At 40.3% G+C, this 25,948-nt stretch overlaps 2 protein-coding genes across 4 annotated transcripts in view; one reads left to right on the top strand and one right to left on the bottom strand.

Annotated features, from left to right (window-relative positions):
- The window catches only part of lrrc7 (leucine rich repeat containing 7), a 52,932-nt gene extending 27,492 nt beyond the window's left edge, over positions 1-25,440 (top strand). The window contains exons 24-30 of the mRNA XM_078259906.1: positions 1,308-1,520; positions 12,518-12,637; positions 12,820-13,030; positions 14,633-14,952; positions 15,848-15,940; positions 20,249-20,323; positions 22,016-25,440. Of these exons, the coding sequence (XP_078116032.1) occupies positions 1,308-1,520; positions 12,518-12,637; positions 12,820-13,030; positions 14,633-14,952; positions 15,848-15,940; positions 20,249-20,323; positions 22,016-22,126 (1,143 nt within the window). The 3' untranslated portion in view covers positions 22,127-25,440. The remainder of the gene's footprint in view (positions 1-1,307; positions 1,521-12,517; positions 12,638-12,819; positions 13,031-14,632; positions 14,953-15,847; positions 15,941-20,248; positions 20,324-22,015) is intronic.
- On the bottom strand, positions 6,001-11,664 carry LOC144523128 (uncharacterized). Of its 3 annotated transcripts, XR_013502480.1 has the most exons (9): positions 11,196-11,664; positions 10,382-10,489; positions 9,835-10,257; positions 9,542-9,729; positions 8,120-8,183; positions 7,986-8,040; positions 7,657-7,908; positions 7,401-7,550; positions 6,001-6,492 (listed from the first exon to the last, which is right to left on the bottom strand). XR_013502480.1 is itself a non-coding variant. In XM_078258459.1 (7 exons), exons 5-7 carry the CDS (start codon positions 7,766-7,768, stop codon positions 6,464-6,466), a joined length of 291 nt encoding a protein of 96 aa, XP_078114585.1. In that variant the 5' UTR covers positions 7,769-7,908; positions 7,986-8,040; positions 8,120-8,183; positions 9,542-9,729; positions 9,835-9,940; the 3' UTR covers positions 6,001-6,463. The 3 variants fall into 2 exon arrangements, 1 of the variants encoding a protein (XP_078114585.1); XR_013502481.1 differs by lacking the exons at positions 10,382-10,489; positions 11,196-11,664 and having other exon boundaries at positions 9,835-9,940.
- Positions 25,441-25,948: the final 508 nt, after the last annotated feature.

Raw genomic sequence — 25,948 nt, 5'->3', positions numbered from 1 at the left:
TTTAACTTGCAGTTGCTATGGAGTGCATGAAATACACTTTTAAAGTGTGAGTCATGTTACAATTAAAACAATTAGGGCTGCATCTAATAATTGTTTTCAATATTGATTATTCTGCTTATTAAATGTACCCGTACAGTAATACTTGTGCAAAAGTCAAGATGTAACAAAGAGAGGAACATTACTGTATTTCTGGATTACAGGATTGGGGTACAAAGCATTTGTCTTTGACACTGGAGACCTGGGGCTTTTCATCCTCCTTACAACAGTAAACTTTGGTTTCTTTTAACCAAGACCACCATCTTTCCCTAACCTTTCCGTGGTATATTGGATGGCTAAATTGAAAGAAATTACCTTAAATCCTTGTATTGGTAATTTGGAAGGACTTGGCATTACAGTATATATGACTGAGTGTAAGCATTTTTATTCATCCATTTTCCACCCATTATCTTGGTCGAGGTCATTGCACAGCAGCAGACTAAGCAGAGTGGCGCAGGTGTCCTTTGCCGCATCCATTTTCCCTAGATCCCACGGCATTCCCCTAAGTCCATAAATAATCCCTTCAGCATGTTCTGGGTTTGCCCAAAGTCAGACTTTCCAAAAATATTCACAGAGAGGTGTCCAGGAGCTTGCTGATTAGATGAGCAAAGCACCCCATCTGGCACCTTTCAGCATAAAAAGAGCAGGGCACAGGAAGGAAACTCATAAACAAGTATTGAGCCCTTATATCTGCAGTGTTATTCTGGCAGTCTTTAGCTAAATCACAGGGCCAAAAGTGAGGTCACCTTTAGGTTAAGCTGCATCTCCCCATGATGGTCTGGTATAGTGTCTGCAATACTGCAGTCTTTGTGCTTATCTGCCTGGCATTCTCATGTTCCATTTAACCCTCGCGACACCACATTATACCTAAACTTAATAGAGTGGTGTCATACTACTGAACATAGCATTATTTGCAATTAGCCACGCTAGCGGCTTGGCTCTAGGGATGGCAAAATCAGGTGCTCGGTTCATTGGTCAGGCCACCACGTTGGTCCAGACTGAAATATCTAAATAACTACCACACGGATTGTCATGTAATGTTGTACAGAAAGTGGTGAACAAAACAATAGGGTTGCAGGCCCTAACACCCCCAAAAATGAGCTGAAAGATGCTAAAATGCTCCATAGAGCTAAAGGGAACTGCAAAATTGGTGCTAATTGTCAGTGGGTTGATCAGTACGAGTGATCCCTGTTACATACACAGTCACTTTTTCCACTGCTGTCCAACTTAATTTCTTATCGTCTTTATAAAATATGAATCTTTGTCCTCAGGCTCGTCCAGTGTCAGCTCGTCCCACCATGGCTGCCCTGCTAGAGAAAATGCCCCCTGACTACACTCTGGCAACTTGCCCTGAGAAACCATCTGATGACACAATCAAAGTAAGACCTGGCGTACCACTGAAGCCTGAAGACATCACCTCCAGGATGCCTGCCGATTGGAGGCAACAGCTACTTAGACACATAGAGGCCAAACGATTGGACAGGGTATGCCCATGCAATGCAGAAACACTGAGGGAGAGGGAGAACAAGAGGGAGATACACTCACACACACACATTCGGAAGCCCTCCCTGTCTGTATCTGTGTAAGTCTGTGTTGTAAGGTTGACCAGATATGTGTCCGGCTGCATGTGTGTCCCATCCACACTGTCGCTCTGTCAGCTTGACCTACTGCACACTCACTGCCGGATATATGCGGAAAAAAACCATCCTGATATTCAACAAAATCTCTTTTTTTCTAATGTCTTGAAATTTGAAATCAATAAAAAGACACCAAGGTAGCCTGGCTCTAAAACCAGGCCCAACTGTTTTCAGTCTGGCTCTGTGTCTGTGCTATGAACCTTCTCATCTAACTTTCAGCAAAAGCAAAACAAGTTGGCATTGACATTTGGACAGAGCTGTGCGGTGGTGCTAAAATGAAGCATTGAAACACATTGACTCTCTCAGACATAGTTTGTAGTTATCAGTTTTTAGTTAGGGATTGGGCTAATTGTTTAAATATCCACACATTACTACATAACTAATTTAAAAATGTACACACTGATGCTGGGATGAATTGATCCACCAGTTGTTGCTTCTATGACACAATGTTCTGTCTGTATTGACCAATCACTAGCTAACATTTCTCTGTGCTTTCAGCAACTCTGCACTGTTGTTGTTTTATCAGTGTTATTGTTGTTTGTTTATTTGTGTGTGGAGCTCACAGTGTGTAATCACCACGCTGCAACCCGCTGTGTGGGCTCCGCCGCGCCCCCCCCACCCCCCCCCCCCCTGCATTCACCCATGTCATGTGATGTTGTCTTCTCCAATCAGAGTGGTGTCCTAAAGCACAACACGCTCACGCTGGGCATGCTCTGTCAGGGCAGGGGTCACGGCCAGGGGCGCAGCAACACTTTGAACTTTAACCTTTACAATAACACTAAGCATGAGCACCCTGCTGGCCGCTGGCTGCCACTACCTCCTCCTCCATCTGCTAATGCCGTGAGTATCCCTCTGCGAACAATGAACCCCTGGTACTGCTGTTATAACTGCACACATGGGTAATTATAGACAATACCTGCCACTGCCTCTTCTTCTGCCAACTACAGCAACCATGAACTATTATTTAAATGTGTGCCATAATTGCTGTTATAATTTAGATTATTATAACTACCTTGTCTACCACCTCAAGCTTGGGGTATCGATGAACTGGGTTTGATACCTTAGTTTTGGCGTTCTAACTTCTAACATCAAGTGTAGCAGCCAATGAACAAATATTGGTGATGGATTTCACAAAATTGGACTCAGCTATAAGACACGTTCCATATTTTATTGTTACCTAAAAATACAAGGATTGAAGCAGCTCAACAAACATTGTCCGCGCCATCCTAAAATACTCCCCATTCTGTCAATCTACGGGCAGATCTTTGTTGTCTGACACATGGAGCTGTAGGGCATTGCATGTATACACCTCATTCAACCATTTCTACTATGCCACTTGATGCATATAAAAACAAAATAGTCACCATTTTGAAGACTTTTAAAGGCCCTGAAAACTTGTTTTCTTAAACAACTTCTTACTATGGGTAAAGGAATGTTACGTGGTACACGATTTTGTGTTGGAACCGCTTTGGTTATTTCACAGAGGAGATGTTTTTCACTTAGCTCTTCTTGCTGGTTTTAAAGGGATACTTCACCGATTTAGCATTAAGCTTTGTATCAGTAGAAACACGGTAGTATTTTCGAATGACTGTGCTTCCCTCCCTCATGTCCCCCTGAGACAAGAGATCTCTGTATTGTGGGTCTGGAAAAAATCTTCCGATGACGGAAAACGAAGGCAATCAACTACAGCCAGTAGTAGGAGCTACTTCCGCATGTTTTCAACCCGCCTATAGGGGGTGGAACCTCACTCCCAGATTGTCTAAACAGTGTCAGCCATCTTGTAGATAAGCTAGCCTGATCTTGCTTTGTGGAGAAAGCCGAGTAGTAGACTAACCACGATGGCAGAAGGTAGTTTTGAAGACGATATGGCAGAAGGGGATTTTGAAGATCTGGTTCGTGAATCCGATGCTCGTGGCTACCTGTACGAGCCGCAATACAGCGAGGAACAGTTGCGGATGATGGAGGAACAAGAGGCTGCCGGAGCAGCTGCTGTAGCAGAGGAGCGAGACTTGCCTGGCGGTCAGGAGGAAGAGCCCGGGCAGACTCGAGCTGGGGCGGACTGGTGGTGTCAGTGCTCTCGCTGTGCGCCTATGGACACAGATAGAGAGTCCTACTGCTGTCGCGAATTTCAGCGATGCCATTTTCTTCTTGAAGAAATAGCTGAATCTGCCGAGGAAACGGCACTGCCAGCATGTGTAACAGAGCACCCTAGCTTTGATCCTGGCGTTTCTCAATCTGTGTTCTTCTATTGACTTGTGTTCTTGTGTCCCTGTGAAACGTCATCTCGTGTTGCCAAATACTGTCCCAATACACAAGTTCGCATTTCACCAAGAACAGTTAAGACATAAGAACATAGACAGACCAATAACGGGACTATTTTAACAATTTTCGCCATCTTATTCATCACTAAATTCACTTCTGAAAACGTTTTAGGCAAGAAATAAACTGTTTAGATTCGAATATAGGCAGTCTTGCGAAAATCGTTGCCGAATTGACAATTTGCTTCAAAGGTTTCGGAGTTGATAAGCTCCATAAAGTGACACGACAGCCAGCTATCGCCTACCGGGGCCGCTAGCTCTAAATAAGAGGCTTTTATTATATTTATTATTATTTATCGATTGTTTAAATATCACAAAACATGTCCATCATAAGATCAACGGGATCTGTGGTTAACTGCCTTTTCGGAGTTAGACTCCACAAGCGCCTGCAGGCTTGAACTTGACAACTTCGCTGGCCCGCCGTCACACACACACGGCCTCACACACACACACAGCACAGCAGGTAAGAGAGTGATACCCGTTTCTCTTCGGGAGACTTTATGACATAGGCTATACATTAGAATTAGTATTTAGTTCATACTTTTTTTGGTGTATTTGTTTTCTTAATTATTAGAAGTTGAGTTTCAGTCTGTATGATACATGAACAGTTGTACATAAAGTGGTAACATGCTATGGCATGTTATGTAGACTAAAGGGGAGACACCAACCTTTATAATTGTAATTGCTAATTTCCATCTGTTGTCCCAGTGGGCATATACAGTGCACTACAATAATATAGAAATGATAATTCCACATAACACTAATAGGGACACCTAGGACACGCCAGTGCATAAGCCTACTTCTTTTTTTTTTTTTATTTAAACTAATAAACTAATAATAGTAGGGATCACTTTCGACTCGTTTGAATAAGTAAGGGGTGTTTGAGCTAAACCATAAACAATAAAATTAAAGCTCAATACGTTTTATTTTTCAATATTATTGCAATAGTTGTAACATTGTGAGGTTTTCTTGCCCGGAGCTTGTTTAAATATCAAGGTTATATTGTTGTGGTTTTTATTTCTAGCTGTTATTTTGGAGCACTGCAGGTCACCTCTGTGCTGGGGGTGTTAACAATACCAGCAAGAACGCATCATCTCAAACTGTTAACAGCGTTTTCTGTGCTTGTGAGCTTGCGAGCTCATTCTTCCAAGAACAACCAGCAACAACGTTCTCCCCCAAGAACACAAGTCCGTTCTTTGCATTCTTGAGATTGAGAAACAGCAGGGAGTCCTGGAAACGTATTTCAGGATCCCGAAGGTGAATTGGAAACGTCAGCCAAAGCCCGCAGGGAGAAACGGACGCTTGAGTATAAAGTGAGTATTTTTGTTTGTTTTTCACGTCAGTCAGCTGAACTATCGTTATATTTACATTTATGCTAGCCTATTGTAGGTGCAAATAGCTTGCATTGCTAACGTTGTGCTTACTGTTTTTTAGACAATATCGCCTAACAGCCTACCATCACTTCGTGGAATGGGTCCTGCAAGGCGAGAGACTGGGGAAAGGCTATGGTCTCGTTTTGCCTGCCTGTGTTGTTCAAGACATCAGACAGAGATATCCAGCTCCTGACGGGCAATACTGCGGCTATAAAGAAACTGCTGAAGCTCTGGATGAGCTATGAGTGTGAAATTGTTCACGTTTTTTAATTAAAAGTTCAAACTCACATTGGTTGTAGTTTGTGTTATAGTCCTTAGTGTTGCTCCATTAGAGTATGTATTTGCTTAGAGAAATAGTGACTGCAATTGGAGGAAAGCACTTCATAAGCGGCGCTACTAAGCTACTCTGTTGACATGGTCTTGCCTTGAATTTTCTTTTTAAAGTTCAAGTCTAAATTGTGTAATAAACACAACATTTGGCTTTTTTAACCCAAATTAATTCCAACAAGGGAAATAATCCAGGTAGAGTGTGTACAGTAAGTAATGACAGCTAAATCACAGTGACAGTAACCATTCAGCCTCCTCCACAAGTCTATAATGTATAACTTTGGTGTACAAAAGAGTACAGGGTAAGATGAAGACATTTTTTTTTTATTATTATTCACAAAGGAAAAATATTGTGCCACTATAGTCAAGGGTACACATTAAAATAAACAAGGAGATACATCTAAAAATGTCCTGCACAATATAAAAACAAAGCAAGCAAAAAAAAAAAAGAAGAAAAGAAATATAAACAGTGGTGGCAGAATCTGATTAGACACAGCTATAGGACTCAGGGAAGAGGTGCTATTAGAAGGTGCCATCGGAAAGTGTCGGTCTCAGAAGCGGCTTTGGAAAGAAGTCGTGGCAGCCTCCTTTGATGGTTTAGGCACTGGTGCAATGTTGGGTTGCAGTGCAGGCTGTGGCAGGGCAAGTGAGGAGGATGGCACCTTGAACACAATGTTTGGGTTGCGTCTTCTGTCCATGACCTTCAGGATGAGTGGGTCTATAAACTGGGTGGTGTGAAGATTTTCTTCAAGACCCACTGCGTGGATCTCTTTCAGAAGACTTGGTTGAACCGTGCTTGTCCTGTAAAAGATAGGACATTAGATTAGATTCAACTTTATTGTCATTGCACAAGTATAAAAAAATAAACTTTTGCAGCATTTTGCGTCCAACCAGAAGTGCAAAAAATATAGTGCAGTGTAGACAGTAGATTACAGAAGGTGGTTTAGAGTAATATAAATTAAATGTGTGCAGTGTATTAGCAGTTACCTTGTAAGAGCAGAATAAATATGGCTATGTAATATGAACCATGTATGAACAACATGTACAGATATGTGCGATGTAGTAGCAGTAACATTATAATAGTAGTAAGAATAATATAGATATATGCAGTGTATAAACAGAATATACAGTGGGGCAAAAAAGTATTTAGTCAGCCACCAATTGTGCAAGTTCTCCCACTTAAAAAGATGAGGCCTGTAATTTTCATCATAGGTACACTTCAACTATGACAGAAAAAATGAGAAAAAAAAAATCCAGAAAATCACATTGTAGGATTGTGTACCTATGATGAAAATTACAGGCCTCTCATCTTTTTAAGTGGGAGAACTTGCACAATTGGTGGCTGACTAAATACTTTTTTACCCCACTGTATTATAAGAAAAACAGAATAAATATGGATATTCAGTATGAACCATATAGACAGATATGTACAGCTATGTGCAGTGCGGTAACATTGTAGTGCAGAAACAGTAACATAAGAGTATATAATATTATGTTTAATATAATTAAACATAAAATCTGAACTAAGATTTGACTTTGCTAGACTTTATTCCATTATGTGCCCATAAGCAGCTCACAAAACGCTTCCTGCCAATACGAAACAACAAAAAGCCGCACCTCACTGCTAACTGTCCTGTATGATCGTTCCCTTAGCTGTGAACATTCTAATTTTGGATATTATACTACTCTGACAACACATGATAACACACCTGTCTTGGTTGTGGCCTGCTTCCTCTTGACAATGTTCTCATTGTGCTCCAGGATGGCAAGGTGACATCTCTCCCTCAGTCCCTGGAATGAGAATGCCTGGCATTTGGGGAGGTATTTCAGAAGTGCGCTGTGAAAGACTTCCAGCGGCCCTGTGTGCAATTATATAAAGAGAAAGAAAGAAGGGATATAACAAATTAAAACATGATCATTAGGATTTGGAAAAATAATCAAGTGTACAAGTGCAACTATTCTCACCAGTATGTTTGAACAGGGCCATCTTTTCCATGTCTCTCAGAAGCCTTATGTCAAGGACCATTGATGACAGGTCTTGAAATGCCACAAAATCCTTCTTCATCCACATGCTCATCTTTTGCTTTGCTTTTGCATCTTTTGCTCCTGGGCTGTTAGAGGAGCATGGTCACACCGATGCTGTTCTCCGTCATCATCTGTCCACTCATGCTCATTACACACATGGTGTGGAATGGACTTCCACCGGCATTTCAGTACCTGTATGAAAATACGATTATTATCAATAAGTCTAGAAAAATAGTTTTTTCCAAAAAAAAAAGAATCAAATGTCTTACCTCGACGTCCCCCTTACTGGTTGCACAGGCAAACCACATATGGTTTACGACAGACCTATGAAAGATAATCTAATTAGTAATTTTGAACCTTGCAAACCAATGTAAAGTCTGCCACATTACAAACCAACACTGACCTGGTCCATGCAAGGAGGATTTCATTGTTCTTCCCCCCCTTCTCCTGCATCTTCTTCCGGAAACCTGTGAGTAAATGCAGCACAAGTTTGGACAAACACCAACATTTTTCATTGTATTTTGTATTGCCTCCCCATTCACACCTTAGTCTCTCACTCTTCGACCCCTTACAGAGCGTTCCAGCATTGCTGCACTCTGCTAGTGTAGAAGTGTGAATTGTTCATTGTTTTCTTGAATGAGCAATTCACACTAAGGGGCCATCCACACGGAGACGCTTTTTGATGCAAACGCACGTTTTGCATCGTCGTCCACACGGATCCAGTAAACGTACTGCCTGAAAACGCACTTTTTTGAAACCGGGTCCCAGGGTGAAAAAATTCGAAAACTGCTCTCTTTTGGCTTCGTTTGGATGCCGAATACGAATACGTCCGTATCGATGATGTCATCGTCACACCCCTCGACCTCTAGTGCACGGCCACACACGACTTCATTCACTGCGGTGAAGCTAAGTGAGCATATCCCATCTCAATGGTCAAACCAGCTCACTTCATCTAGCTAAATAGTTTGTCTCTGCTCCCTGACACTTCCCTCTGCTCTGCCGGTCCTGGATTCTACACGATATATTGCTAACGTTATGTAGCTAACGTTAAACATCGCTAAAGTAGCTGACCACTACAGCAGCGACGTAACGTTAACGTTAGCTGCTATGGTTAGCTGTTGGAAGTGGAAGCTAGCTAGCTAGCTAATCTGTCTGCTTACCAACTCCTTGAACGGATTATAGTAACTTCTACCACGGCTTATTGTAGAAAGGCTACTGCAAGAAAATGTGTAGATTATCAAAAAGACATCGGTTCATTGATGTTTGTTTGACTGCCGATGTTAGCTAACAGAGCTAGCTAGCGCGCTGCAATCATGTCCGATGGCAGACAGAATTGTAAAATAAAAAGCAATCAAACAGCACATTATACAATGTAAACAAAGACACGTTTTCTTGCGGCGGCCTTTATAAAATGAGCAGTGGTAAAAGTTATTATAGCTAGTTCATGGATGTATTAAGAGAACGTTAGTCTAGCTAGTCATGTTATGATGGGAAGTTAACTATGCTCTTCTCCGTGTTTTGGTGAATTTCTGTAGCAGAAACAGCGCCGCCTATAGGCCTGGAATATGAAGTAGCGCGTTGAGTCATTTACAAGTAGATCCGTATGGACGTAACTATTCTTGAAACGAATCCAGGGAAGATAGGTAAAAAAAAAAAAAGATTGTTTTGGTACATGTGGACGTGGCCTAATACACTGGCCGAGTGCTTCAAGGCTGCAAAACTCTGGGAGGGGGGTGAAGACTGAGACCATGAGGTGTCAGTGGGGGTAGGGCTGGACAAGTGTGGAGATTTGTGTGTGTACAGGGATGGCAAAACAAATACATACCTGTGGTTGTGTGCCAGATGTCAAACTCATGTTGGACATCTGGAAATTGTTCCCTCATTATTTTTTTGTAATGATGTGGAGCGGTCCGTGGCCATCACCTCCACGTCAAGGCCCTTGTCCATCAGCTCAGTCATGCCCCTTTTGAAACCCAGTGGTTCCATGGTAACAGAGCTGGTGGCCTCAGTAACCTAAAGAGTCAAGTTAGATAATTACTTGGATGTTATCATAATTTTCCAAATAGTATCTGTAATTTTCCATTATTATAATTCTGCTGCTATTTAAATTTATTTTACCTATATTGTAAAATGTGGTCTGTCCCATCATTTGGACACCCATGGTCTTGCACCAGTCTGATAGTTCTGTGTATGTATCACCCCTGAACAGAACAGCTGCGGCTGCAAGGAGGTTCACATGTCACTTGAAGATGTCCAAGTCCCAGAATGCCCCCCAAGACATGTCCAATCCACCTTCCTCTTTGCCCCAAAGTCAACAATTTTCTTTGATAAAATTGGTTTCCCGCACATCTGGCAAAATTTGAAGAGTGACATGAGGCTGGATTCACTGACAATGATCTTCTTTTCACGCCAGTCCTTTCCACCTTCATCATCTGATGATGATGTTGATGAGAGGGTGATGGTTAATTCGGCATGATAGCTTTCATCAGTTTCACCTACAGCTTCAATGCTGCTGACGCTGGTATTGAGGCCTCCAGGTGACTTTAAAAAAAAAAAGAGGTTTCTTTTTAATTTTAAAAACTCTTGTAATTATTGTCATACAGTTGCTTTAGAATTTATTTAGAAAGAATATGCTGTGAAGTATGCTGGTTCTTCAGAAACTTACAAATTGTTCTTGGCCAGAGGCAGGAATTTTGACCGGTGTTGAGGTCAGCAGCAATTGTTCTTCATCCTCCGACGATGACACTAAAGGATTAGACGTGATTCTGAAAGTCTGAAATGACATAAATTCAATAACGTTAAAAAAACCAATTTTCAGACATGATCTAATTTATCTTGAGAATGGTGTGAACAGAATAACCAGTGTTTGGCAAGTTACTTCCAGAATGTAATACATTATAGATTACTAGTTACTGTCATTTGAGAGTAATTAGTTATATTACAATAGTACTGTCTATGAATTGTAATGCTTTACACTACTTTTGCATTACTTTCACCAAAATAACAGCCGAAGTTTGACTTGGCAGGTAGCTTTTGAATTTCACCACCGGATCAATAAAGTCTAAATATGAATATGCAAAGTAACTACCGTAAAGCTATAACAAATTAAAATAGTCAATTAAAAGTACCTTACAGTTGTATTGAAGTATGGCATAGTTTCTTTCCACGGCTGATAAAATGCAATGGTATTTACGTGTAGCAAGCCTAAACATTTAATAATGTACATCTCGCAAATGTATCTGTCTCTGCAGTTATCTCAACCATCGAATAAAGCAACAGGCTTGCGTGGTAACGTTAGCATAACTCGACAAGTAGCTCAGTAGCTAACAGTGGCTTTACTTTGAGAATAGGCAACTTATATGACATTGTCTATCTAACGTTACTTTGCTAACTTTGCTGTTTTACTGCTAACAACTATATCACTATGTATAGGCTACTGTGTGATCAGAAATAGAGTAGAGTATTAGCAAGAGTCTTACCTCTAGGCGAATGCGTTTACTACCAGATGGCCCGGGCTGTTCGTCATCTGGGAAGGTGAATATCGACGGAATTGCGGTGTCCTTTAGAGCGATTCTCTTCATTCCAAGTACATTGGGTTCGTAGTCTTCCAGCTTGAAATGGCGACTGCAAACCCTCAGGTTTTTCATCTTTTCCATATTGGTGTCTTCTCGAAACTTTGGGTGGTTGATAGCCCGCAGCCACTGTTTGCACCGCTCCAAATGTTTAACCGGCAAATGATGGAAACTTACTGCTTGTCCTTTCCTGGTTTTGGCTGTACATCCCGGTACAAAGCAATTTAGCACCATTTCGATGGAAAAAAAACCCCGCTAGTATTTAAATTAATTTATCAACTATCTCGTCACGGAGACTCGCGTTAACCGTTGTCTTTTCTGTTTTCGAGTCAACTAGCTAGTAGCTACCAGCCTAGTTGAATTTCCCTCCCTCCTGCCATCTCGAACCGGTAGGCGTGGCTTGGGAGTGGCCTCGTAGAGCAGCGAAGCAAGTGCATTCTGGGATTTGGTGTCTTTCATCCACATTAGCCAAAAACACATTTTCTGGCTTTTCTCGGCCTAATAGGCACCAATTTCTGCTACATAAGTGACCCAATTTAAAGATATATTCAGATTTCCAACGGTGAAATATCCCTTTAAGTGAACGGGCCTAGTTGGGAAAATGGGATGCCATATACTTCCATGAGCCAATCAGGATTTAGCAACATTTGAACCAGAATCTGATGACAGTCGGTGGGTCAATCAAATCTGATCAAACCAAACTCAAACGGTCTGGATTTTTGAGTGTTTAACCACTAATGAATAATAACTGCAATCATGTATTAACTTTAAATGTTTGCATATTTAATCATGAATAATTAATATTACAGAGAAGTGAAGACAAGTTCTCAGGGGCTTTAAATGAGAGTTTGTTGGTGTAGAAGGAAGGTGCAATACAAAAATAACTTACATTACATACATTACAATATACAGTATTCATCAGCTGCATCAGTATATTACTTTGCTTCACTTAGAAGGGAAAATCTATTTACTAATCTGTTACAGCCCTATGGTATTCCTACAAAAAAAAACAGAATCTCACATGACATTCATATAAACCTCGGTCTGAAACAATCTCAGGCAGGCAAAGGTTGACACGTGAATTAATTACTTAAAGAGATACTTTGCTAATTTCAGTCCAGCTCTGTGTCATATTTCTGCAATGTGTTTAGATGATACCTCTTTAAGTGAAAAGTTCATTTCCAGTAAGGGTCACTGTTTCCCTGTCTCTTTCTCTGTCTCTCTTCCAGACCCCCTCCCAGCAGGCTGCCATGCTGGATAATGACCAGGAGGGGCTGTCAGGAAGCAACCAGTGGGCTCCCTACTCGCTTGGCAGGAGGGACGTCCCACCTGACAACCTCATGAAAAAGGTAAGAGCTGTTGTCTGAACCTTTTTGTCTTAGTTTTACCATGTTTAATCCAGCCCAAGGCTTAGAAGGAAGAAAGGAACTTGTGTAAGTGTCTCCAGTAACCATTCCTCCGGTGTGGATGTGAGCATGTCTGTGTCCATAATCATTTGCAATGTCTCTAACTGCCCCTGCTCTGTCCACAGAGTGCCCACTCCCACAACCCTTCCCACCAATCACACAACACTATGACAGTCACTTCCTCTTCCTCCTCCTCGTCCACTACGCCTCATCGTGTGGTCGTGCAGCAGGGCTACGACGGGATGATGAACAAAGGGGGCCAATACCAACCGGGCATGCCCTTGTCAGTGGTTCCCTCTGGTGGGCCGGGGCAGTACCAAAGCAACATGCCTCAAGGTAAATGGTAATAAATCAAATAAAATGGTTCATTTGTAGCCCTTAAAGATGTATTTTGTGGTTGAAACCTTAGATTTGCACAAGGAGTATGATGGCGCTTTAAGTTATTGAAAATGTAATTATTGGGGTTACAAGCTATCATCCAATCATGCTGTCACACCCAATCACAGTATAAAATCGGAAACAAACGAAGCAGAATCGGTTAAAAACTGTCAATTGAAGACACATTTTATTGAGGCTCACGGAACACCAACCAGCCTAGGGATATACCAATTGGATTTTTTAGCCAGGTAGTGTACCCTGGTGTTTGTTTATTTGTCTTAAAGCCAAACACCAAAGATTCTTTTGTACATTAAAATAATGTTTAAAAAATCGTTTCGGTGGTTCATCAACTCGTAACAGGGTCAACGGCACTTCTGCATTCGTTTTGTGGCCCTCTGTCGGCTAAAACTGCACTATGAACGTTTGCCAGATCGGGTAGCGGATCTGTAGTTTGAATGAGAACGGTAATGGACAATTCCGCTTCCAACCTGTAGGGGGACCGAAGAGGAAAAGTGCTTTGGTGTTGCTTTAAATTCAGTTCAAGCTACTGTAGCATAAAACGTTGAATTGAATTAGGGTGACCAGACGTCCTGGTTTGACCGGGACAGTCCCGATTCTGAGTTGCGAGTCCAAGACAAAAGCCTGTTGGTAAGGGTACATGAATTATCATGAATTCATGCATGAATTAATTGATGTATTATTATGCGTTATGTAATTAATGATTTATGTGTTACTGCATTCCTTAATATCCCATGAATCATCAGGAATTGACGTGTTCATAGTCTGTCATTCGTGACCTCATACATTAATAACACAACTAAAGCATCATGTACGTGGGCACACCATTATGAATTATGATTTATTAAGCATGATGAAAAAAATGTAGTCATCACTGCGCTAATTCTGATTTGAACACAACTTGTGCATAATGATGTAGCCACCTTACCTAATGCTTTAGTTGATTTGTTGTTCATGCATGAGGTCATGAATGAGAGGCTATGAACTCATGTCAATTCCTGATGATTCATAAGCTATTGTATAAAGGAATGAAGTAATGCATAAATCATGAATTAATTCATGCATGGATTTATAATTCACGTACCCTTACCATAAAGTGTTACCATAACTTTAGTTCAAGCCTGTGGCAGCAGTTACAAATAATTCGTTTAGTGCCATGCAACGAAAAATACCTTTTCACAAAGTTTTTCACAAGTTCAGTGGGTGCATTTTCCAAAAGAATGCTTTAATTCTGAAAAATAAAGTTGGTCCTACACAAAACTCACTCAATGTCTTTTAATATTATTTCTTAGATATGTTGGCTACATACCAAGAACATTCATGAATATTAACTGAGATACCCCATTATGTTGTGAGCAGTAGGCCTACGTGTGCTGTTGGCAAAATGGCTTACATTAAAAAGTGTATGCGTGCACGAGCATTATACGGTCATGCGCAAAGTGTCCCGGTTTTAGTTCCGGGAAATCTGGTCACCCTAAATTAAATTTCACCCCAGTTTGAAAAATGCAATTGACCAGTTTCTTTTTCTTTTTTCCTGTCCAGGCCATCCTGCTCCCGGACAGGGTTACCCCGGCGCCGGCATGCCCATGGCCATGTCCCCGTCTGGGAACCAACCCCAGTACAACCCCCATTCCTCCCACACATCCCATCAGCCCGCCACCAACCCTCAGTACCACGGCAATCAGGGCATGGTCCATAGCAACCATGGCATGGTCCATAGCAACCAGGGGATGGTCCATAGCAATCAGGGCATGGTCCATAGCAATCAGGTTGTCATGACCCACACCAACCCACGGCCTCAGAGTGCTCGTTGCCTGTTGCAGACTAAAGGCCAGAAGAGCACGGATGGTTTCCAGGAACAGGTATCTGTCTGTCTGTCCATCTGTGTGTCTGTCTGTCCTCAGCAACCATGTCCCACACTATCTTGGAGGTCTGTTTGAAAATGGGCTGTGCTCAAATGATGGCTAAATATATAGTAACTAGGGTAGAAAAGATATCAGGTTTGTAGATGTAGGTCCATATAGTTACAGTACACAACAAGTAATATTAGAACGGTTCAAATAAAAACAGTAAAATAATTTGAGACTAATGCACACAAGAAATAGATACGGTGAAAGTGAAATAATGCAGAGATGTGAATGGCTTTGTTGTTTCCAAAGACAGCAGTGGGTAACGTTAACTAACTAGTCAGATTTTTTTAATAACCGGACATGATAGTTACCAAGTGGATTTTGAAGGGTTCACAAGGCAAACAAGCTTTCAACTAAAGGACACAAAAAATTAAATTAATCGGGACATGTAAGTGTAATTTTAGCCCCCTAACGCTTTGCAACCGTTTGTGAGAAGAAACAGGTCTAGAAAAAGCCATGGAGGCGTAGTTCTAAATCTGAGATATTTCACAGATGGAGATCACTGTAACAGTTGAGGTAAGAACATGAAGTCATTCACACCACCCAGATCAGCTGATCTTCCTGCGAGGTTTTGTTTTCCTCTCCTAGAATGAAATGGCTTTCATTATGCCAATTAAAAAAACTCTGACGGGGATATTTGTGGCTCAGTTGTTGTTGCCAGAGAACTGAGGACCTCCAATATAGCTGCCAAAGTTAGTCACACATCACACAAAAGCACCCGTCCACCATTGTACATGTTGTCTATCTACTCTATGCTTGTGTAGAGATTATGATCTTTGTATTTCACTGTCACTTGTCTTTCTTTCTTTTCTGTCTTTCTATTTCTCCCCCTCCTCTCTCTCTATAGTTGTGTGTGAGAATAGAGAAGAACCCTGGTCTTGGTTTCAGTATCTCTGGTGGCATCAGCGGCCAGGGGAACCCCTTCAAACCCTCCGACATGGTACGACCCAACCCGGCCTGCCAGCTAATCACAGCCTCCCGGGCTTTACCTCAGAGTTGCCATGGAAACTGCTGGTTACCGCAGTGTTTCGTCTGTCTGTCTGTCTATGGGGCAGAAGTTGACTTGGTTAACTTTCAATCTTTTTGAGTCTGTGATCTTAAACTACAGACTGTTGGAAAACATCAGTTTCATCGAAGTTTATGAATTTGAAAGAAGTCTGAGGTGTGATAAAATATATCAAAACGAATCCTCTTGAAATAGTAGAAATTCTTGTCAGCATCACCAAACAGGAAAGAAAAATTCAGTCAAAAGGTACCTGAGTTTGGCAAACTATATTATTAGGACTGATAGCACAATAGGCACTTTTGAGTGTCCCTGTCACTGTGGAAAATGAAGCGACAAACAATAGTTCAGTACTTAGAAATAGATGTGTGCCCACATGCACGCATGATGTCTTATGACAAGGTATACGCAACTCCTTTATGATTTCTACTTCTGAGTTTGACTGATTCTGTCAGTGTGTGCCTGTGCTGAGAGCCTGTTGGGGTTGCAGATCTCCCCAGGCCTCCTGCACATGGCAGTCTGTCCTAGAAACATGCTGCTATAGTCAGTCCAAAGGAGCGAGGCTGCTCACGGAGCTCTGACAGCTATTTTAGGAAGGCTGCTTTAGTTCTGGGACACCGTGGGTGATTTTAGATGTTCAACACTTTGATCTCGGGATGGGAAGTATGGCAGATTTTACTGACTGTTATTCAGATGTTGAGTAACTGACGAGACAGCTGGTCTATTAATAGAAAGCCGATAATAAGGGTTATTTAAAACAGTCAGCCTTTGGACAGCCTGTGTGACGAATGGTGAAATAATTTAAGTTGGGGGTGTGAAGTGATAATATAGAGATTGTCAATTCATCCTTGAACTTCAGTTTTAAGAAGACAAGTACTGTGATTCAGTTGCTGACACGAACAGTAATTTAACCAAGCCCATCTCTGCTGGTATCCATAAAGCTTCACCAGCTGCAGCCTGTCCATAATTAATTCTCTCATGTGATTCTCCTAAATATTGTGTGTATTCAGTGTATTTATACAGGAGTAAGGTATACTGTAGATCTAGATATAGACATACTTTATCTAGCTATGTTAATACGGATTAATGGATTTGAAAATGACTTTGCAATATTTCACATTAGACTAAAATGTTTACCTTAACCATCATACAGTAACTGTCAGTCACCTGCCAATCTTCTGGGTATCTGCAGTGATGTCTGTCAGCAAATGTTGATTTTTCACTGAGTCATGGGAGTATGTGTGGTTAAAGTTTAAATGTTCTAAAGTGAAATATGCATTTAGATGTACTAAATGTGGTGTGATATGAACTGTATGTCTGGTCTGCTCTCCTCAGACCCCTCACATGTGGCCCCCACAGGGTTTTCATGGAGGATATTATCTGTCACCACAATTTACTTTTAATCACCTTATTCTTACTCTGGCCCCCACTGTCACTTCCATGCACATGCGTGAGGCTTCCTGAAGCAGTCGAAGGTCGCGTTTTTGTTGGCTGATTCTTCAGCAGTTTGAGCTCATACAAATGCAGACGGCTTCGATCATCTTTTCTGTCCCACTTAGGAAAACTCCTTTTGGTTTGTCTATACATTTGTAGTTATTCTAGACATTACTAGGTTTAAAACATTGTTTTTTATTTTATCGTAATGTAAATTAAGGGCAGAATTGAGGCTAAATTGAGCCAGAGTTTAAATAGTTAAAAGGACTGTGAATCAAGACAGCTTGACTGATAAATTATACATCTGTGGTTTTGATCCCCAGTGCTTACTACAGCCTGTTCCACAGGACTGTGGCTCCCCCTTGTGGTCAGCTTGTTGTTTCCACCCATCCTCTGATTTATCTGGGCTAGAAGAACACACTTGTAGCCCCGATTAATCAGTGGTCTTAATATTTGTAAAACACTGAAATACTGTTGGAACAGTATCATCTTCAAAGTTTCTTGTGTTATTTCATTTAAATTCAAACAAAAGATGTCTGCTCTTTATGTGTTCTTTAGCCTTTTTGTGGCATTCGTCTTTTATAATGGCTAAACAGAACATCAGTATTTCACTACGAAAAAGTGCATATTTTTGTGTTGTTCAAATGACACAAACCGTAATCCTTAACATGACATAATCGTTGAGTCGTTAAATACAAATTTAGTTTTATATCACCTGTAAATGTATCTAACAATATATTTTCATGACAAACATGAATTTTGGCCTGATCATCCTTCTTTAAAGATCGGAACTATTGGTGTGGTTTCTTGTAGAAACAAAATAATGTTTCAAAAGCTAATCTTCCAAGAACCAATTCAGATTAATTGAAGGTTTACAAAACATTCTTCTCAAAACACATTGTATCTTGTTTTAAAGTTTAACTTCCTACTTTGTAAAAAACGCTCAATGGTGTTTTAAGCCCCCATCGTCTCCTTCCAAGCAGCGCTGCGACCGCTGACTTCAAGGAACCTAACCCTAACCATAACCATAACCATAAACATAACCATTGCCTAATCGACTTCAAGGCAGCGCTGCGACCGTTGACTTCAAAGCACCTAACCCTAACCTTAACCCTAACCATAACCTTAACCATAACCATAACTCTAACCATAACCATAACCATAACCATTGCCTAATCCTAGTGCCTTCCAGGCAGCGCTGCAAGACTATGGGTGCTTAAAACATCGATAAACGTAAAAAACATTTTTTAAACCATCATTATCAGGTTTAAAAAAAAATAAAAGTTTTACTTAAAAGTCTAGCTGAGGCACTCTAAGCCACTGGGTCAGTTTTACTTCTGGCTAATTAGGATTCAACGAGTGGAGATGGTGATTCAGTTCCCATATTGACAGGAGCGGGATCCCAGGCTTTGATTCGGTTTAAAAAAAGAAGACAGGGTTTTAAGGATCAGAACATGGATTTTTCATCAGATCTGGGTCATGAGCGTTAGAAAATCCAAGTTTCTGTTCCTGCTGTTGTTTAATATGCTGTCTTTGCACACTAAGCTGCTGTCGATAACATACTTAACAACTGTCATCTGTTATCTCTGAGTAGCAAAAACCTCATCCGGAATATTGTCCTTAAACATTTTCAACATTTCTGAACGTTTCTGACATGTGAAAGATGCAAGGTTTTTGCAGGGCGCTGCAGCTTTGTGTGCAACTGCTTTGTGTGTAACTGTTTCATTGTTCTGACTAACGCTACACAATTTTCAGCTGTTAACAAACACATTTATAATGTACAGTGAGCTCCATATTTCACTTCCTCAGTACCTTTACTACTCAGTAAAGTAATACAATTAACTGACCAAATCCAAATAACAATTAGGCCTAGTGTTTGTAGTATGTTGTCATGAATTAGCATAAATTGCATATGTGCACAACTAAACTTAACTTAATAAAACCATTTCTTTTCCACATCATCAAAATGATTTGATTGAATACATATATGAGGCTCACTGTAATAAATGCCAATGTTACCATAAAGGGTAACTAAACTAATACTTCTAACACCTCTTTACTCTATATATATACATATATATATGTACGTGTTTGTTCTTGCATTCACTCATAGACTGTGGTATGTAGGTGCCACTGCACTGTCACTACTACATCGTATTGTTAACTTTATCTGTTAGGCTCACTATTGTGTGTTCAACACGTGCACTACCTGTTGAACCACGTTGAGTCGGTACAGCTACATTGTCCTACACTTTCTGTGTCCAAAAAAACATCTTTCAGCTCTCAGTGAAAAGATGTTGGTGTTTTTACAATCTCTGCCTTGGGTTATTGAGGGAAAATATGGGGGATGAAATATCTTCTGCCCTCCCCACTACCTACTTCTTTCCCCTAGTCAGTACCCATCCCATACCTATTCTCCCTGCCCTATTCTGTATATATTTACTGTATATCTATTTTGCTCTCTTTCTGACCTAATGTTTAAGTCCATATCTGTATAAATAGCCGATCAACCATTTTGACATGTGTGATCTATGTCTTTGTGGGAGGAATCTGTATCTCTCAGCTTCTGTAAATTATAAGATAGATGCCAATAATAAGTAAACCCAAGTAGTTCTAAAAAAAACTAAGAAATTGCATGCTTCTCTAAATTTAGATCAAAGAGAATGCATTAGTGAACTGGCCGTATATTTTTGGCAGAAATGTGATTTTTTTTTTTGGAGGGGTGGATATTGAGATGAGAATGAGAAAGGCAAAGATTCTAAACCATCGTGTCCCTGTGTTGTCCTAACGGTGTATCATTTTGACTTATAGGGTATCTTTGTTACTAGGGTACAGCATGACGGGCCCGCCGCCTCCACCCTGCAGCCCGGAGACAAGATTCTGCAGGTAACATCCACTCACTCGTCATCAAATGGGCCAGAAAGTGCCGCATCCTGCCCTCTCTCCCTCCCTTACCTTCCTAACCCTTCCCTTATTTTATAAACGGCTAGCCAGAGCATTTGGTAGAAAAAAAGGTCATGTACTCTTTACCTAGTTAGCTGGATATTTTCTTACAAAAGCTATTCAACAGAGGCACACAAACAATGATTAGCCACAGTGATTGAGTCAGTGGTCACAAATAAACTTACCCACATGTGTTATCTTACTGGGTGTTTATAGTAAGTGTACAAGAGTGTATCAGCATTTTCCTACCTCTATATTCTGCCTCTGTGTGTGTACCTGTTGGCATGACCACCCCACCCTCTCTCTCATTCATTACTATGAAACTGACAACTGCAAAAACATGTGAAGTTAAACGATTTGAAAGATATTTTGTAATCAGAAACAGAAACAATTTATTGCCAAGTAGGTTTGCGCATACAAGGAAGTTAACTTGGTGATGATTTGATGCATAACAAGTAACAGTGCAAAAGCATAAAGACATAATATAACAAAAAAGTAAGAAACGTTACAGTAGAATATGAAGAAAAACAAATATATGGATGTAAATGTACAGACGACTTCAAGGCTGAACTCAAGCTACGTAATCATACAGTGTTGGTTGTAACTACTGTGGGACTGCGATGGTGATAATGGCTTCCACTTAGATATTAAAGCAAAGCCAAAATGCTTTGGTCTTACAATACAATTGTTTTTATTCTCCAAGTATTGCTTGCCACTTAAATATTACCAGGTCAGTTAACTTTTTTTCGAACCAACACAGATTTTCTGAGCCAGACATGTTTTTGTGCTCTTCCCAATCAGCTTCTACATTATCTCACTGCATATTTGCTCTTTATATGCAGTTACTTTGGATAAGATTTTGGGCCTAAACACTTTTCTACATTACAGTTTGAAAGTATGCTGTGTGCAGTAAGAACTACAGTATTCTATTTTTTCAGATGACTCGATTGTTTTTCTGAAATATAAGTTGTGAAAAAGCAAACATGGGTACATTACACATGAACATGATTATATACTGACATTACATTGTGCAGGGATACTTTCCCAGGGGCAACAAAAAGCTATCTAAACAACTTCCACCTCCCACGTACTTCAGTCAAATTGAATCAACAAACACTAAACAGAAATTATTCATACATATTTACTTCATTTATATGTTTACTGTAGCTATTATTTCAAAGTAGTGCGTGTGAGGATTGTACTGCAAAGTCAAATGAGATGTCAGCGCATTACCATGACAGATTGCCCCCCCCCCCATTACTTTCATGTTTCCCTCCCCTCTCTCCTCCCCCTTCATCTTCTCTCCACAGATGTACAGTTTAGCTGGATGAACTCATCTAAAAGCCCTTTTTTGTCTTTACCCCTTCTCTCTCTACAGCATGACTGTGTAGCTCCTCCTCTTCTCTCTCTTTTCCCCACCAGTGATGTGTTACTGAGATAATGATGGCAGTGACCCTCCATCCTTCCACAAACACACACACACACACACACACACACACACACACACACACACACACACACACACACACACACACACACACAGACATATGAATGAAAATAGTGCAGCACACATAACTCTATACATGAACACACACACACACATGCTGTTGACTGTGCTGCGTGTTTGCCTTGCAGGCTAACGGACATAGTTTTTTACACATGGAGCACGAGACAGCCGTCTCTCTGCTGAAGAGTTTCCAGCGGACGGTGGACTTGGTGGTTCTGAGAGACAGCAGCACGTGCTAAAACAAAATAGTTTTATAACAAACAAACAAATAAACACACCAACGCTTCTCTACTCTGCTCATCGCCATCCCATGCCACCCTCCACCTGCCCTCCACTGGAGGCTTGTGGAACCGAAAAATGAGCCGCCTTTTTTACCTTTGTAGGGGAACACACAGACATTGATTTGCCTATTGCTGGACCAAAGGCAAATACTAGTGCCAAATGTACTATAGGAAACATATCGGCTCTTCTGTCTACCGGCGGTCAGGGACCTGATCGACGGCTGGACGGACCACAGAAGGACTCTCTGAGTTCCTACAGGGCTGCTGCAGTTTGAATTTTGTGGTCGTTAATTAGGCAGTCATCTGATCAGTCAGTCTGAATAGTTTGTTTTTGTTTGGTTAGTTAGCATTCTGGGGTCTTTTTGCTTTTTCTCCGCTGCCTTTTATTTTGCTGTCCATGGTAGATTTTGAATGATTTGTTTGGTACAGCAAATTATTCACTTTTCCGTCTTCATTATTGTTCTTCTTTGCTTTGTTCTATTTTCTGTTGTCCTCTATTCTGTTCTTTTCTTTTGACTTGTATCTTCTGTTATTCTCTTTCGTTCACTGTCTTGTGTTTTATTATGTTCTGCTGTCTTCTGTTCTGCAGGTATTATTGCCTCCAGTGTACAGAAATTGAAAACTTAGGACTTTCTGCCTTGTGTACATATATAGAGCTGCAGTTTTCTAGAGCTGCACTTTCCTTGGGGCCTGGACAGACAGCTCTTAAAGTTTATGATTAATATAAATAGTGTTGATAAACCACATTCTGAATTCTATCTTATGAACATACAGGGATTATTTCTCCAAATGGACAATTTTCTAAAGTATACCACTGATTTCTCTTTTCTGTAAAGAAAACACTGTTGATAGTTCATTAATGCTACTCGTTTTTTTGTTTTATTTTTTTTTAAAACTGTTGCTTGCACAGCTGTGCTGAAAAGAGCTAAAGCAATACTTCTGAGGCTCGGCCCACAGTGCCATCTATCGAGCAAGTCATGCTAATGTTTACACGCACTGCCATGCCCATGAGCTAACAGGCAAACACACAGTAGACGTATGTGCCCCCATACACAACACATACTGTATGCAATGGTGCGCACTGTGCACTATTCATAATGAAGCCCTGTCGATATTCTAACCTGACTTTACAATTCAACTGCTATAATAAAACTCTCTCACACACACACACACACACACACACACACACACACACACACACACACACACACACACACACACACACACACACATACCCACACACTGTAACATTATTCATAATATCTGTGCCATATTTTGAAGTCCTGTTTTCTAGTAATGTTACAGCATTGGTCCATCCTTTTTTTAGCTGTTTGAGTTGTACATTGAAATCACAGCATGCTTTCATGTCATTGGTCACTGTCAGCCAGCCATTTTCTGTTTGACTTCTAGAGTCCTCTACTCTGTAGGAGACTCTAGATGTATTATACCACTGACTTTCAGTAAGACTGATGTTCTATAGTTGGTGCCATATGGACCCTCTGCCCCTCCCTGGTTGTATTTACACAGGCCCAAGACATCAGAGCTTTACCACTTTGTGTCCCAGATTTGATCTGCACACAGTGAGAGCAGTAGTGTGGCTTTAGTTAGTAGAGGAAACTGGTTTTTGACATTTGGCCTGGCCTTCAAATACAGGTGGCAGCAAGCATCCGCTCTGCTGAAGTGTCCCAACCTCTACCCTCCCTGCAGAGCGCAACAAGAGAAAAGATAATATCCCTGCATAAATCAATAATAATACGGTCTAAATGGTTAAATCTGCAGATTTTCCCTTTTTAGACAATCACGGAAAGATCTGAACTGTGCCACAAAGGCTTTTGGCTACACTTGAAATTTCAGAACTTTTGTAACCTGAGGAGATGCTAATTGACACAAGGAGTACATGGAAATATTTAGATTTGCCATCTTTGTTGGTGAATGTTCAAAATGATAGGTGGATAGGGAAAGAAAATAATGTCGACTCAGATGTAGACACTGAGATTGCACGAGAGGTTTCTGGAGCCCATGTCAATGTAGTCTAATAAGATCTGATCTCCATGGTCATGCTTCAGAAACTTCATAAAGACATGACAGAAGCAGCCACAGAAAAAGAGAGAAGAGGTTCATTTTCTGTCTTCTGTAAAATGCAACACGTCATGAAGACATTTCATGACAGTGAGTTTTGTTTTGTTCTGCATAACATCTAATGTTTCATCCAGAGCAAAACAACATCATTCACTGTCCTTTGCTTTTACTTGACATGGCAATGTCATACTGTGCCCATTTTGTGTCAGCCCTCTTAATAAGCATTAGAATTTAGTTCAATATAAGGGACACAAAATGGCACAGTTTAGACTTGTGGTTGAGAGACTTCATCTTAACCACAGGTACCCACCCAACCCTATTTAGAGTTTGAAATATCAAAGATATTGTGATGAGAACAGAGAAAAAAGTTTGATAATATAATTATTTTTTACTACATGTTTCAGGTAATTCTTTCTAAATATATTGATATACCTTAGCTTTGCTCAAAAATTGTGATATTTTATAATAATGACACTTATAACAAAGTTATGGATGGAAGTACGCACAGTATGACTTGGCGACCTACACATGTACTATCCAAAACTGTATAAAATGTATTTCTACTGTAATTGTGAATTTGTGTTATACAAATATATATTATATATATATGTATATGACTATAAAAACAGTCATTTTCTATGTGTTTAAACTACATAAGAGCTGAACAAATGCTGAGGACGGTGTCACTGTACATAGCTGTGAATGAAATCCAATTTAAAATGACTCATATTGATTGTGAATGTACTCATGCTTTCTGCAGTACCTACACCTACCCAACTTGAATGCTGCTTCTTCTGTTGTGTGACAAAAAGTACTTTGACCTCCGAAGAGAGAATCGCTGTCAAGTTATAAGTTGGACAAATTTTAGTGACGATTTAACAGAACTATTTATTTCTTTATTTATTTGCACATGCAAGTTGAAATCCTTCCAGTTTTAAGTTTGAGTATTAATGCGGAGAATTGTAATTGCAGAAGTATATATAATATATATCATGTGTTTAGAATGCATTTTGCAGACGCTATCTGTACATACTATTTAAGATACAGTTTTTACAAAAAATAATATATGTATAAAATTGAAAAAATGCTGTGCAGCAATTATACTGGAGCCATTTTGGGCTTTGGGAAGTACCATTTTTTCAGTATATAAGAAGTGTTTTGAATAATGTACTAAAGTCTCTATTGTACAAACAATAAAAATGTCACTATTAGTAATCTGGGTTTCTCCCCTGGTGCACTGAGCTCTGTCCTTATATATCTCTTTCTGCTCCTCTATGCATCTTTATTGTTGACACAGACAACAATTTAAGAAGAAAAGGGTGAATGAGACAAAAGAAGGACATGGGGGAAATAACGTGATTTAAAATGGAAGAAAGTCATGAAGGAATGAAGTGCTAAGGACATATTAAGAGGGATAAAAAAAAAAAAAGAAAGTGTGCAAATAAAGAGAAAACAGACAAGGCAGGGGCCAAATAAGGAAAATAAATAAAGGAACGGAGGAAGAAAAAAGATGGAAAAGAATAGAAGAAAGAAAAAGAGAAAGGGGTGAAAGTATTATTAAAAGAGAAAGTGATGAAGTAATAGAAGGAATGAAGTAGGATGAATAAAAGAGGGAAGAGGTAAATAAAAGAAGCTAGAGATAAAGAGAGGAAAGAGGAGAGAGAGTTTCCTTTGTGGATTAAAGTCGGCCGAGGCTCTCAT

This window comes from Sander vitreus, chromosome 9 (assembly GCF_031162955.1).
Source record: "Sander vitreus isolate 19-12246 chromosome 9, sanVit1, whole genome shotgun sequence".
Taxonomy (NCBI): Eukaryota; Metazoa; Chordata; class Actinopteri; order Perciformes; family Percidae; genus Sander; species Sander vitreus.
The sequence above is the reverse complement of the archived record's forward strand: the minus strand, read 5'-3'. Positions and strand labels throughout refer to the sequence as shown.

Coding starts and splice junctions, on each gene's coding strand:
- LOC144523128 (XM_078258459.1), bottom strand. CDS start 7,768: ATGAGCATGTGGATGAAGAAGGATTTTGTGGCATTTCAAGACCTGTCA. Junction 7,551..7,656: donor GGCCCTGTTCAAACATACTG/GTGAGAATAGTT, acceptor AATTGCACACAG/GGCCGCTGGAAGTCTTTCAC. Junction 6,493..7,400: donor GCAGGCCACAACCAAGACAG/GTGTGTTATCAT, acceptor TATCTTTTACAG/GACAAGCACGGTTCAACCAA.